Source organism: Symphalangus syndactylus, chromosome 2 (genome assembly GCF_028878055.3).
Source record: "Symphalangus syndactylus isolate Jambi chromosome 2, NHGRI_mSymSyn1-v2.1_pri, whole genome shotgun sequence".
In the NCBI taxonomy this organism is placed as follows: Eukaryota; Metazoa; Chordata; class Mammalia; order Primates; family Hylobatidae; genus Symphalangus; species Symphalangus syndactylus.
Genome location: NC_072424.2, coordinates 11780482 through 11793957, shown reverse-complemented (window position 1 = coordinate 11793957; position 13476 = coordinate 11780482). Strand labels below are relative to the sequence as shown.

At 44.6% G+C, this 13476-nt stretch overlaps 1 protein-coding gene across 3 annotated transcripts in view; it reads right to left on the bottom strand.

Annotated features, from left to right (window-relative positions):
- Positions 1-13476, bottom strand: part of C2H10orf90 (chromosome 2 C10orf90 homolog) — a 251921-nt gene that overhangs the window by 213393 nt on the left and 25052 nt on the right. For all 3 annotated transcript variants that reach the window (XM_055245866.2, XM_055245816.2, XM_055245836.2), the window contains exon 2: positions 7148-7220. In XM_055245866.2, the coding sequence (XP_055101841.1) occupies positions 7148-7220 (73 nt within the window). The remainder of the gene's footprint in view (positions 1-7147; positions 7221-13476) is intronic.

The following is a 13476-nucleotide window of genomic DNA, read 5'->3' as shown; positions in this document are numbered from 1 at the left end:
CCTGGAGCTATGAGCATATGTGGCTAATAAACAGCTGTTGACCTCAACTGTCCAGTGCTGGGTATCATGTGTGGGTATTTCCATCACCATCAGGGTGAAGAGGAAGCCATTAAAACAGCCTTTTATGGAATAACTTTATGCTGAGTAACTCTTAGACATGCGGGAATGACAATCACATGGATGAGCAAATATTACATCTTTCTTTCTTAAAAACCCAGCAAACTCCAAAAGACCCTGAGTGGTGGTTTTCACAGGGATGCTCATGACAACTTCTTGGGCTCCACACCTGTAGGCTCTGATGCTACAGGCCTGGGTGAGGCCTGGAGACCTATTTCTGTTGTAGGCTTGATCGGTGATTCAGATGCACCCCTCCAGTTGACAACTGCTGCCAACTCAAAGCTATTTATCCTGCTCTGTGGTTGCAGGAAAATCTCATCTCCATGGCGCATGGTGTGGGATTGCTGCTCGGCCATCATACTCAGGCCTCCTATTGATATTTCCCCAGGAGGTGCTCCTTCCAAGCAAAACCAAAAACCAGTGCCAGACGCCTGTCTCTCAGATCTGGCTCCTTTATTCAGATCAGGATACCGATGCCCAAAGGTGCCCACTCTGACGCCCATGGCGAGGTGGAAGGGCTCAAACACTTCAGAGGGGAATTCATTGAAATCATGGGTAGGTCTCCTCATTCTACTCTTCTGAGAATGAGACATGGGGCCTCCTGGAACGTCCCCCACATGTCCACCCCAATGTCTGATTTCCTCACATCTGGATGAAGTCTTGTTGCCAACTGCCTTGGTACACAAGAGTCAGTAACTGAGCATTCATACCTTTGAGAGGAAGCTGTAAAATCTGGCTGATGCATTTCTGTCTGACACAAAGCTATACAGACTGAGAAATCTGCAGCTGAGCTCTTTTCATAGTACAGTATTTTACCAATTATTTTTTCAATTAGATTATGTTACCAGGTGATAGGCAAAGGCAAAATTCGAGGCAGAAACTCATACGGGGGGAAAGAGTTGCTTATTGCACTATTTGTGGGTGATCGCAGCAAAATTGGGGGTCAAGGCCCAGGGAGCCACGAAGCAGAGTCGAGGATGGCACAGAAGCACAGCAGCTCTTCATAAGAGGACACACAGGTGTCACGCAGCCCCAGTGGCAAGGGCCAGTTGGTCTATTTTCTCTCTAATAACATCCTACCCAAGCAGGCACAACAGACTCAAATGCGTCTCCTTATGTCCTCCACAGGAAGCAGGAGTAAATGTGTTTTATTCTCCAGTGATCAGAAAAGCGATGCTGCCTTTTTCCACCGCCGCTGTGCACGGCAGGGTGGATGCTAGCTGAAGTAAACACCAAGCAGACCCCATCCAAGCCACTTCTGGGGGAGCCTCTGTCCCTCTCGACCAGGGAAGCTGAGGAGCAGGTCAGGAGGCTGTTGCTCAAAGCTCTTGAAGAGCAGAAAGGCAGATGTTTTCCCCGTGGGGTTCTCAGCCACTCACACGCTGAATCCCACCCTGCTCCTCAGGCTTGCCTGGGAGGGTAAAGTGAGAGCCTCTGAAGGAGAAATGGCTCCAATAGCTTCTTCATACAAATGATGCCATTCGATCTATTGAACCACTTCTCTCTGCTGATCCCTGAGCTTGGAAACATAGAGATGAGAAAATAAGGTCCCTACACTCAGAGCCCACAGTCCTGGAGGGAAAAAGGATAAGTCAGCAAGGTCACATGAAAGGATTGTGGTTGTGGTTGTGCAATTGACAAAATGCCCTGGAGAGACTGGGGGTGGGGTGGGGCAGGTCGAATCAAGCTTCAGTCAAAAGAAAGGGTTTTATCAACAGAAATGTATAGAAGTGTTTTCAGACAGAAGAGTCTCTGGACAAGGATAGAGATAGGCAAGAGCTGGGTGCAGAGCGCTTGCAAGGCCATGGACCTGGAGAAAAACCCAGAAGGATAAATCAGACTCTGAGGGGGAAAGGCACTAAATGCTATGCCAAGGAGCTTATATTTTGTCTTCTGGGGACTGATGGTGATTTTTGACTGGAGAAGTTGCATTGATTGGAGATACTCTTATAAACTGTTGAATACATGGATTCTCCCAGGGGCAGGGAGGAATCTATAAGAAGGAGGCAGATGGAGTGAGGTACAATGAAACAGTTTCTGTATCAAAAGATAAACCACACACTGAAATTCCAAAAATTAGAGCCTTCCTAAAACCCAGGTGTTTCAGAGAAAGTAAACAGAGGAATGTGGTGTCCCTTCTATACCTTGTTAACAGAGAAGCTGCATTTACAAGTGGCTTCTTCTGGGAGAGAAAATAAATGTAACTCACATCAGGTTCTGGGATGTTTTTAAGGGATTCTAGAACAACCCTTCCTTGAATCATGACGAAGGGTATGGGGTTTATTGGGGCAACTAATGGTTTAATTCAGTACTAATGAAATAGAAGCTATTGTTATGAAGGAAGCAAATCACTGCTTTTGTAAAGTCTGGAATAAAAGAACAATCATCCTCAAGTTTTAAGTGAAATATAATTACTTTATCCCACACATTAATCAAAGTTTAAAAACTGAAGGTTGTAAAGTTCAGGTTAAATCGATCAGGGGGGAGAAAATTCCATGCCCCCTGCCATCCGCCCCCGCCTTTTTCCCTAAACCAAGTGAGTTAGTCATTAAAAGTTCCAAGTGACCTTCATCATTTCCCTCTCTATTTACATTTCTCCTAAATGATTTCCCCAGAAATGGCTGAACTAGACACCTGACTTCCAATCGCCCTCAATCCATAGACTAAGCAGTCTCCTCGGCAGACGGGTAGCACAGTGACAGGGAAATGTTACAAAATCTTTTTGTAACATGCAGAATGGGAATCTGAAAGGGACTTTTTACCTCTCTCTGATTTTAAAAGCAGATGTGAGTTTGGACAGAATAGTCACCCTTCCTACATTTGTTTTCTCCTTTCGTGTTCAGATTCTATTAATCATAGTAAACTAACCTTTTACACAGGCCAACAGATTTGAAAGGCCCTGCCAGGAGGACAATTTAACTATAAGAAATCAACTCCCCACCCTTCCCAGTTCTGGAATTTCCAGTGACTGAGGAGGTGAATAGCTTCATTGTGAAAATGAAGGATGCAAAAATGAAAATTCAGAGATGACATTCAATTCTGGTTTCCTGCTTGGGCTCTATGCACCCTGTTTGGAACAAACACCCCACTGATAGAGCTGCTGCTGGAGGCTACCACCCGCATCATTGAAGTTTGGAGCAGCTTCATAAAGATCACAGCATCCAAAAGCACCCTTGTCTAAGAGCAAACCAAGAAATGAGGAAGTGGAAGGACCGTTCCAAAGACAAATCGCTAATTGATGGCAAGGTCAACGCTGGCACTACATACTTCAATTTAAAAGACAAGGCCGGGCACGGTGGCTCATGCCTGTAATCCCAGCACTTTGGGAGGCTGAGGCGGGCAGATCACGAGGTCATGACATAGAGGCCATCATGGCTAACACGGTGAAACCCCGTCTCTACTAAAAATACAAAAGTTAGCCGGGCATGGTGGCGGGCACCTGTAGTCCCAGCTACTCAGGAGGCTGAGGCAGGAGAATGACATGAGCCCGGGAGGTGGAGCTTGCAGTAAGCCGAGATCACGCCACTGCACTCCAGCCTGGGTGACAGAGTGAGACTCCATCTCAAAAAAAAAAAAAAAAAAAAAAAAAAGACAAAACCTTGATGTCTGCTCTGTGGTTTTCAGGACAGTGCTCCTCTTCCCACCCCACACATGTGGTTCCTCCTGGTTTTGCAGCTCCAACCTCTTCCCAACTCATATCTTCTCTCCTGCTGTACTCTCAACCATTCTCATGGTTTCTCATACCACCCTCATGTACACCATGATGATATCAAGATTTACAAAACCCTGACCTGTCTCTTGATCTCTATGCCACACTGCCAGCTGCTTCCTGAGCATCTGGAGCAGATGAAGTCACACTGACCTCTCACACGTAGAGTTTCCAAACACCACAAACTCAGGATCCTCCCACCAGCACCCCGCTAACCCCAGAAGCCTCCTGGATCCTGAGTTCCCTACCTTATGAATGACAGCACTATCTATCCAGGAACATCTTTAACTTTTCCCTTATCCCAACAGCATGTAAATAATTTGACGAATTTCTAGGGCTCCAAAAGTTCTAGCCATCATAGCCACTGCCCCAGCTAAACCCACATTACCTGCCACCTGGAATATCATAACAGAGTTGTCTTCCTAGCACTTGGATCAGATAGTGTATTCCAGCAACTTCAAGATTCTACAGGCCTACTTATGCCTTTTGAGATATATGCCTGGCCCATGGATTCCTTCTAGAACATTGCCCCACTAGCTCATCACCCCCAGGATTGGGTCTCTGGAAGTCGTGCATCTAATATCTGATCTTGCCTCCTGACTGATGGTCGGGTCAGCGTGGCGCCTGACCCAGCAGTTCCAGGTGAGCGTCCGCACGCTCTTGCTGCCAGGGCCCAAGCAGCAACCTTGGTTCTTGTCTTTCTGCACCCCAGTGCCTCATCCTCCCATGAAGTTCACTGGTTTCCTTACAACAGTTTCCCTTTGTCTACAATAGTGGGTTTCTGGTCTCCAAACCCAGAGTTTGACCTAAAACTCTGTTCTCTGGGTTTCCCAAAGCCACTGAGAGGGCTAAGAAAGTCTTCGTCCTGGTCCCAGGCCCTTGTGATGAGCACGGAAACAAGGGCTCTAGTCCTGGGCTAAACTCCCTGTTCTTTCCTGAGGGAGAAAGGCCGGCCACGGAGAGCCCAGAGGGCACGGGTGGCTGCTTAGCCCTCCTTTTGTAGAAAAGGTGCAGCTGGACTCCCTCCTTGACCAAACCTCAGCCAGGGTCCTCTGGGCCCTCTTCTTGACTAGGCCTCACCCTTGGCCTGTTAAGCCCAGTTTTAGGATGAGTGAGAATCCCTCTGAGCCCAGGATTAGAGAGAATCGTGCTAAGCCAGTTTAGGGAGAATGCCCCCCACCCTTGATGGCTAATCATTTTCATCTTCCCCCAACTTAGATACTAAGTTCCTCTTTGTAATTTTCCATCAGCTGAGTTCCTCACTCTGCCTTTTGGCCATAAACCTCCAGATGCCCTTGCTGTATTCAGAGCTGAGCTTAGTCCTGTGCTAAAGGCTCCCTCCTCCACTGCAGAACTCCATTAAAATCTGTCTTACCATTTTAAACAAGTGCCTAGTGCAATTTCTCTTAAACAGATGGAAACAACCTTGCAGGAAGACACAGAAAACATGAGAGGGTGCCTTGGAGAATCAGTCCTGCTGGGAAGCGTGAAACCCATTTAGGTCTGACTCCTTGCCTTCTACTAGAATATACTCAAGGTTTAGGACTGCCTTTAAGTATTCTTCCATAATTAGCACTTTGACAATATTGACAGACTAAAAAAAGATACAAAGCCAAGAGCTCTGTCTCCCTCCCAACCCAGGGTTGCTTGAGCAATTTCCCTGCAGCCTGCACCATTAACCTCTAGCCTCCGGCCAGCATGGGCTTGATTCCCAAGCCATTAAAGTGCTCAGCCCCTCTCCAGTATGCATCCACTGTGGAAGTGCCCAGTCCTAAGATAAAGAGGACCAAGGCATCCACATTTAAGTCACCAGGTCTCATTGTTCTCACGGTCACCTCTGAGTGCTCTGAGGAAAACATGGCACTCTTCTCAGTGTCCCCAAACTCCCTGTGGGATGCAAGTAGCCATACATGTTTTGGGAGCCTGCTTTTGCTGTTCAGACCACAAGAAGTGTCTGCAAATGGATTCATGGTCTCACTACAGGCAATTTCTGGGCTAAGTTTTCAAAGAGTTCAAACTAAATATCTGTCACTACTAAAAAGCTGGAGGCTGGGTGCAGTGGCTCATGCCAGCAATCCCAGCACTTTGGGAGGCTAAGGTGAGCAGGTCGCTTGAGCCCAGGAGTTTGAGACCAGGCGAGGCAACATGGCAAGATGTCCTCTCTACCAAAAAAAAACAACAACAACTAGCTAGGGATGGTGGTGCATGCCTGTAGTCCCAGCTACTTGGGAGGCTGAAGTGGGAGGATCGCTTGAGCCCAGGAGTTCAAAGCTGCAGTGAGTCATGATAGCACCACCACACTGCAGCCTGGGTGACAAGAGTGAGACCCTGTCTCAAAAAAAAAAAAAAAAAAAAAAAAAAAAAAGAACAAGCTGTACACTATGCTTCGGGACTACCAGAAAGGATTAAATATGAAAGCTTGTTTCAAGTAATGTTTTTGTCTTGGGTTGACGGTGTCAGTTATGGAGAGGAATTCAGGTCCCTTCTATCTTTGCTATAGGCAGGTGGTGAAGAGAAGATATAAATGTGTCTATGTGTGTGTACTTGTAAACATACATGCATATATATCCACATCCACATACATACAAACACACACACAATCACATGCACTTTTCATCTATAGCAGCTCATCTGCCACATTTATAAATTAAAATTAAAATGAGGATTAAAAAATAAAATTGTGACATTAAAGCATTCTTTTAGAATTGAATTTTGTTAGTCTCTGAATGGAAATACTCGATTAACCCAGTAGTCTTATTACAGTTCCATCAGAATATTGGACTAAATCTGTAGGATTTCACTCACAAAGAGTAGGGCAGGGGAGCTGGTTTTCACATCATTTATGTTAACAAACTTAATAAAAGTTATGAACTGTAACCATCTCACCTAGTGTTTTTACAGTTTAGTGGCTAAGAATGGAAGCTTTATAAAAATGATTTATGAATGCACATATCCTGCCTATATTTAAATTGCATCCACTTTGTTCTGAGAATATTCGTATTTGTCCCATTACTCATCACTGATGGAGCCCTGCTGCATGCTGGCCTGACCCACATGCTCCACGCTCTGCAGGGAGCTCAGGTTCCAAAGGCACCCCTGAAGTCACCGCTGTGCCTGTGGCATCCTTTAGCCTCACGGCCTGGCTGTTTAGAAATTCAAATCAGCTTCAAATCTTGGCAGAGCCACTGAGCTATCATCTCACGTTTGGGGGAAAATTAGGCTCAAAAGTACATTCCATTATTAATAAAAATCAAAGAGAGAGAGAGAGAGTAAATAAAGGCTTGAAAGGGAACCCTGCCTGGGCAGACCCCAGTGCTTTACCTGCATTCGAAAGACTTTCATTTCTTTCCCAGGCAGAATGATCTTTGGGGGATGAGAAGAGTCGACTGTGGATCTAGAAAATAAACAGAAACATTTCCCAATTTCATCTTTTGATTTGCCAGATATATAATCTTTAATAATGCACATTATTTTTTTAATCAGGAACATCCTGGAATCTCAATTCTCCCAAAAACAGCTACAGATTGTAATGAGGACTTACTTCCATTTTCTCCTGGGTTACCTCTATCAATGACTAAAAGGAAGGTTTTTGAGGATTTCAAAATGCACAGGAAGAGAGGGAAGGAGGAAGGGAAACTAGAAAAATTCAGCCAACATTGATTTTGCCGTGGATTTTGTTAGCAGATCAAGGAACCACATCTAATATTTCTCTTCTGGCCCATCACAGTGCTGAATGGGTGCTGGGCTGAAGCTGGACATTCAATAAATATTGGTAAATTGATTAACTATGAGCCATTCAATTTCAGGCCTTTAGGACCCAGTGAAAATAAGCAGAATGTATAGGACACTATTCTGTTGTCTGCAGGTATGACTGTTTTGCTGACTTTTTCTGCCAAAAGGTAAAGATTTCTTTTGTGATTTTATTCTCAAAGCAGTTTGCAGAGGGTGAGAATTTTGGCTCTGATTTCTAACTTTAATGAGACTCCAGAGCATCTCACTCCATACTGGGTTTGCCCTACCCCCATCATCCCTTGGAATATCCTGTGACCTCGCCCCAAAGCTGGAGAGCAACTGTCCTGATGGTCCTGTCATCATCTTGGCATGACTTGAAGGGGCAACACAGTCTTAGAGCACGAGCTGGGATCTAATTGTGAGCCTCAGTTCATGTCCCAGTCCCGAAGCTGAGTTAAACTTTTCGGTGTTCCGTTCCCATTATCGGCCCCTTCTCATCCCCTGAATCTGGGCAACCAGTTCTGGGGTTGCAGAGGGGAATCTGTAGTCAAGCAATTCTTCCATCCCAAGGAGAAGTCTGGCTTCCCCCCGACCCCACAGTGGAAGAGAAAGAATGGGATGGGACATGGACCTAGCCTGGGCTGAGATCCAGAGAGTTATTTTCTACCATCTCTGCCCCTCCCCATGGCCCAACTCAGCCACCACCTATCAGCCATGTGATTATTAATTCTAATAAGTGCTGAAAATTACTGAGACTTCACATATACTGGTTATGTATGCTCAGTGCTTTACATACATCCTCTCATTGAATTCTCCCAACTCTCAGAAAGGTATGCTTCTTTTAGCTCCACTGTGAAAGCTCAGAAAGCTAAGGCTTGAGTATAGTAACAGGCCAAGGTCACCTAGCTGGATGTGATGGAGCCAGGAATCAGATCAAGCCAGTTAGACCCAACAAGCTAGCTTATAGCCAATGTGTTCCAAATGTTGTTGTTGTTACTAAGTGCTATGGTCTAAATGTGTCCCTCAAAATTCATGTGGTGGAAACTTCATCCCCAGTGCAACAGTGTTGAGGGTGGAGCCTAGCAGGAGGTGTTTAAGTCATGAATGAATCAATGCTGCTGTGTTTAAAAGGGCTTATAGGAGTGGCCTTGCTCGCTTCTGCTCCTCTGCCATGTTTTTTTTTAATCAGGAACATCCTGGAATTTCTTCATTCTCCCAAGAAATAACTACAGATTGTAATAAGGACGTACTTCCGTTTTCTCCTGGGTTACCTCTACCAATGAATAAAAGGAAGGTTTCTGAGGATTTCAAAATGCACAGGAAGGGAGGGAGGGAGGAAGAAGCAAGAAGGCTTTTACCAGATGCAAGTACCTTCATCTTGTACTGCCCAGCCTCCAGAATTGCGAGAAGTAAGTTTCTGTTCTTTATAAATTACACAGTCTCAGATGCTCTGTTACAGCAGCACAAAGAAGACTAAGACACTAAGTATCATTATTTGGCTATTTGACTATATCTAGCAATACTTATGTAGCCATTATACTTCTATATATCTTTTTCTCAGACTTAGCGTAGATGCACCATGGGAAATACTGGATAATGCATAAAAATTTTCAGGGAAGGAAATAAAAGTGCTGCAACATTGTATATGGGGCTGGAAAATAATTTAAATCTTAAGTCTGTCAGAAGCAGCAAGTTATCTCTCCACTGCTTCACACCAATCAAGTAGATCTGGAGGCTGTCTTGGAGATGGAGGGATGCAGAGAGAAACTGGCGTAGTGGAAATTTTAAGCTTCATCTCTCCTGGGTTGTTGTCTTGTGTGGTTCTTTTAAGAAAGATTGTTATGCATATTTTTAATGTAACTATATCAAGTCTAGCAAGTTAATTAACCTGGGATATGACAACACAGAATTAATTTTCACTTGAAAATCTCCTGATGCACCATGTAGTTGTTAGTCAAGAGCCCCAGCCTTGCCATTAAGTAACAAACACTGAAGTGCTTTGGTTTGGATCACAGATAATCTCTCTCTCTCTGTCTCTCTGTCTCTGTCTCTCTCCCCGCGCCCCGCCACCCCCAGCAATTCACAATGGATGGCAAATTAACTAAGACCCACAGCGTTCTGCAAATGCCTGGCTTCTCCAAAGCCTAGAACCATGTTCTACAGGTTATGGGCACTATTGATTCAAGAATTTTCAACGATGGGGTGATTCAGGAACTTCTTTCATCAGCTGGACCCCAGGTCTTAGTCCAGTCACAACATCCTGCAAAGACTTGGCGTGGACTCTACTTTCTGCTGGTTTCTCACTGTAATCCTTTTCTGCAGAAGAGCAACACTTTCCACTGCCATTAGGGTAAAGTACGATGAGGGCCCTTGTGGTGCCCCTGTTCATCTCTGTGGCATCACTCACTGGGCATCTCTGTCCTGCCACACACTCTGTGAGCTCCCCTCATCTCCTTGATTGGTTACACTCTCACCCACCACAGGGCCCTCGCATGCATTGTCCTATTTGCATAACACGTTAACACATCTCCCTGGTCCTTCTGGAGCTTGGCTCACATGACCTGCCCACATGCGTGTCTCACCTGACATTGCCTTCAAACCAAGGTCAGCTTTCTGATTTATAAGCTCCTGCAGAAGCATTCCTGTTCCTTCACAGCACTTGCTTTGGTTTGTAAATACACACTGATGCATGTGAATCTACAACCGATGTCTGCATCTTCCCTCAACCATAACCCCCATGAGAAGAAAGTTGTTGGCCTCACTTGCTAATGGATTCCTCCTCACCCAACCAGGTCTGCCTCCTGCTGAGACCCAGAGGTTGCTGGGAGCAGGTCCTACCTGTACATCTCTGGTGTCCAGCACCGTGGTGGGTGTTAATGAGAAACACAGTGGATGTTTGCAAAAGAAAGGAGAGGAGAAAAGATGGAAGGAAGGAAGGAAGTAGTAAGGGAAAAGATAGAATGGGAGCTCGGGAGGGAGTGGGGAGGAGGAAAAGAGGGGAGGGGAGGGGAGGGGAGGAGAGAGGGAGGGAAAGGGCAGAGTTCCCAATCAAGGTTAGGAGTTAACAGGAGACACCAGCCTCTGGCCTGCAATGCCTGGGATTTATGTGGCACTCTTTCTACAAGTGGAAATATTTTCCCCAGTAAACTAAAGGTTGACTCCAATTTTTACTATTTACTACTCCGAGGGACAGCCTGATCAGCCTTTGCTATTTTGTGAGTGATCATTAAGTGACTCCTAACTCAGTCCTTTCAAGACTGTGTCTCCCTTAAGTCTCTGAAGCCATTAGGGTGTTATTTAGCGAATGGAAACAGTAGTTTACCAAAGCCACACAATGAGAAAAAGATTTAAGAACCATTTTTCACCTCTGTTCCCAGTGACTCATGGGCCTGATTTAAACCTGGGGTCACGTGAGGAGCTATCATTGAGGGCAACTAATCCTCACAGGATCGTCTAACAACTCTGTGACAGAGGCATCATCATTATTATTTCCACTTTACGGATCTGGAAAGTGAGGCACAAAGAGGGTAAGTAACTTGCTCAAAGTCACACTCCCCTAGTAATTGAGTAAAGGACCCCACACTGGAACCCAGGCTATTAGAATCAGTCCTAGGGAATAGAAAACTATGATTAGGATCAAGTACCGTAAGAAAATCATGACACTCCTTGATAGAGTGGAATGCCCCAGCTTGCAAAGCTCTGATATTCACATGACTTCATTTTGATTCTCCAAATTCCCTGAAAGGTGGTGGCTAGGACACATAGATTTTTAAAGATATATATGACAAAAGTCAGGCCCAGAAAGGATAAGAAACCTGTGTCCAAGAACAAGAAAATGGTGGCTCTGTCACCCACACCAGCCCTCCTGACCCTGGTCCAGCCTTCCTTCCACCCCCCCCCCACCCACCACCTGCCACTTCACAGGTACAATCCTGCCAGATGCACCCTGTAGAAATTCTGTGGTCAAGCCTGGTATCTGCTAAGACAATAGTAACATCAACATCACATTGATCTATGAATTCCATCTGCAGCCAGAAGCAGTGCTCCCATGAGCTTTGACTAAATATTGCAGGTGCAATAATGGTAGAACCTTCCATATATGTAAGACTAAATGCTTTACAAAGCAACTCCTACATCATCTCACTTGTTCTCCCAAGTCCTGCCATCATAGCTGGGCTCAAATGAGCGAATATTTTACTGTTTTTGTTGTTTCCTGACTCTCCCTTCAAGATACCTGAGTACTCACTATGGATCCTAATCTGCAATGCTAACATGCATAAAGCTCTGTAGTCCAAGAGTTTTTCTCCCTGGGTTTGTAGCAAACTACTCTGACAGCAAAACCTTACCTGAACTAACTTAAGGCTATTTATGATATTAATTTATTCCATTGAGTGTGAATATTCATACATTCTATTAATTAAGCTTAATTACAGAGTTCTACCTCAGATCCTGATGGAGTTGTTGCACAATATTATCTTTTTAAAATAAAAAAAAAAAATTATTGTTGAATCACATCTGATCCCAAGAGTTTGAGATGGAGGATTGTCAATCAGTACTGTGGACATTTGATGAATACTCATCGCCAGCTTCTGGGTTAGGGTTTTCCATTAAGCAAGCAGAACAGGGACAGAAACGTTATACACAGCAGGAAAGAAGAGGGGAGAAAACAGCTGAGAATTTCCCAGAGTCTACACAGAACCCTGCTGCCAGTACCCTCCCCCACTAACTTTGCCTGTCTGGACATACGCATAGTTTGCAGAGAAAACAGAGGAGACATCCCCAGTCTACTTGGATCCCAAGGAGACAAAGACCAAAAGTGGATTTTTGGCTGCATCTTCTCTTTAAGATAAAGATAGACATTACTGGAGTCCAAAGGAAAGAGGACTATCTCTTTTCAGCATCTGAATGTCTTCTCCAAGGGATGTAGGAGGTTCCACCAGAAGGCAGACAGCACGTGCGATGGAGGGTTCCAGGTTGGACTGCTGATTGGTTGGTGAGCACAGACTCTAGTGGGGATGGTATGATACATACTCTCTACTGCTAATCTAGATGCAAGAGTGATCTTTGCCAGCGTTGCATGTTTTTATTCAGTCTTCTGAACTCTTCTGCAACAATAATTAATGTCAGATCAGTTTATGGATCAACAGTGTATTTTCTGGTTAATGCAACCCTGCACCTATAATAACTCAATACTCAGATTTATCGCTCTACCATGATTCCCTCTTCATGCTTCATCTCTTCATGTTTACATCTGGTTTAACTCTTTCTAATCTAAAATAAATCAGCATGAAAAGCATTAGATTTTTCATTTAGATTCTCAATTGCCTTTTATTACCGAGATAATATCCCTTATCTGATTGCAAATGGTAGGATTGTTCCCTTGTTAGGATCTGAATGAGGATGCCGCAGTTCAATCTATCTGTCTCTCCTTGTTTCTCCTTCACTTTTCTTTTCAAGGGTGGTGGCTGGTGGGGTTCTGATTTGAAAATGAGATGAATCAGGATGTAAAGTGGATATATTATTCCTACTATTTCTGCTCTTGGAGGTACATGGAGGAAAACAGCCTCCCCTGGCTGTCTAATGAGATGTGGTCTGCAGAGCGTTCACTCTTCATTTTCCCATCAGGTGACTTCAGCTCCCTGTGTGTTTGCAGGTATTAGTGAGAGCAGCAAGGACGAAGCACTTGGCTGGAGATTTCTATGCAAACATCAGCCATGAAGGGAGAATGACTCCAAAATATAGGCATGTTAAATACCCAGTTACCAAGTCAAATTTAGCTGAACTATTTTGTATATGAAAGAGGTAGATTTCCCCAGATTCCTTAAGTATTCCTTTCAGCATGTTCTATTATGTTTCTTATCGTTTGTAACATTTTCTCTTTACAGGCATACCTCAGAGATATTGGGGGTTCGGTTGCA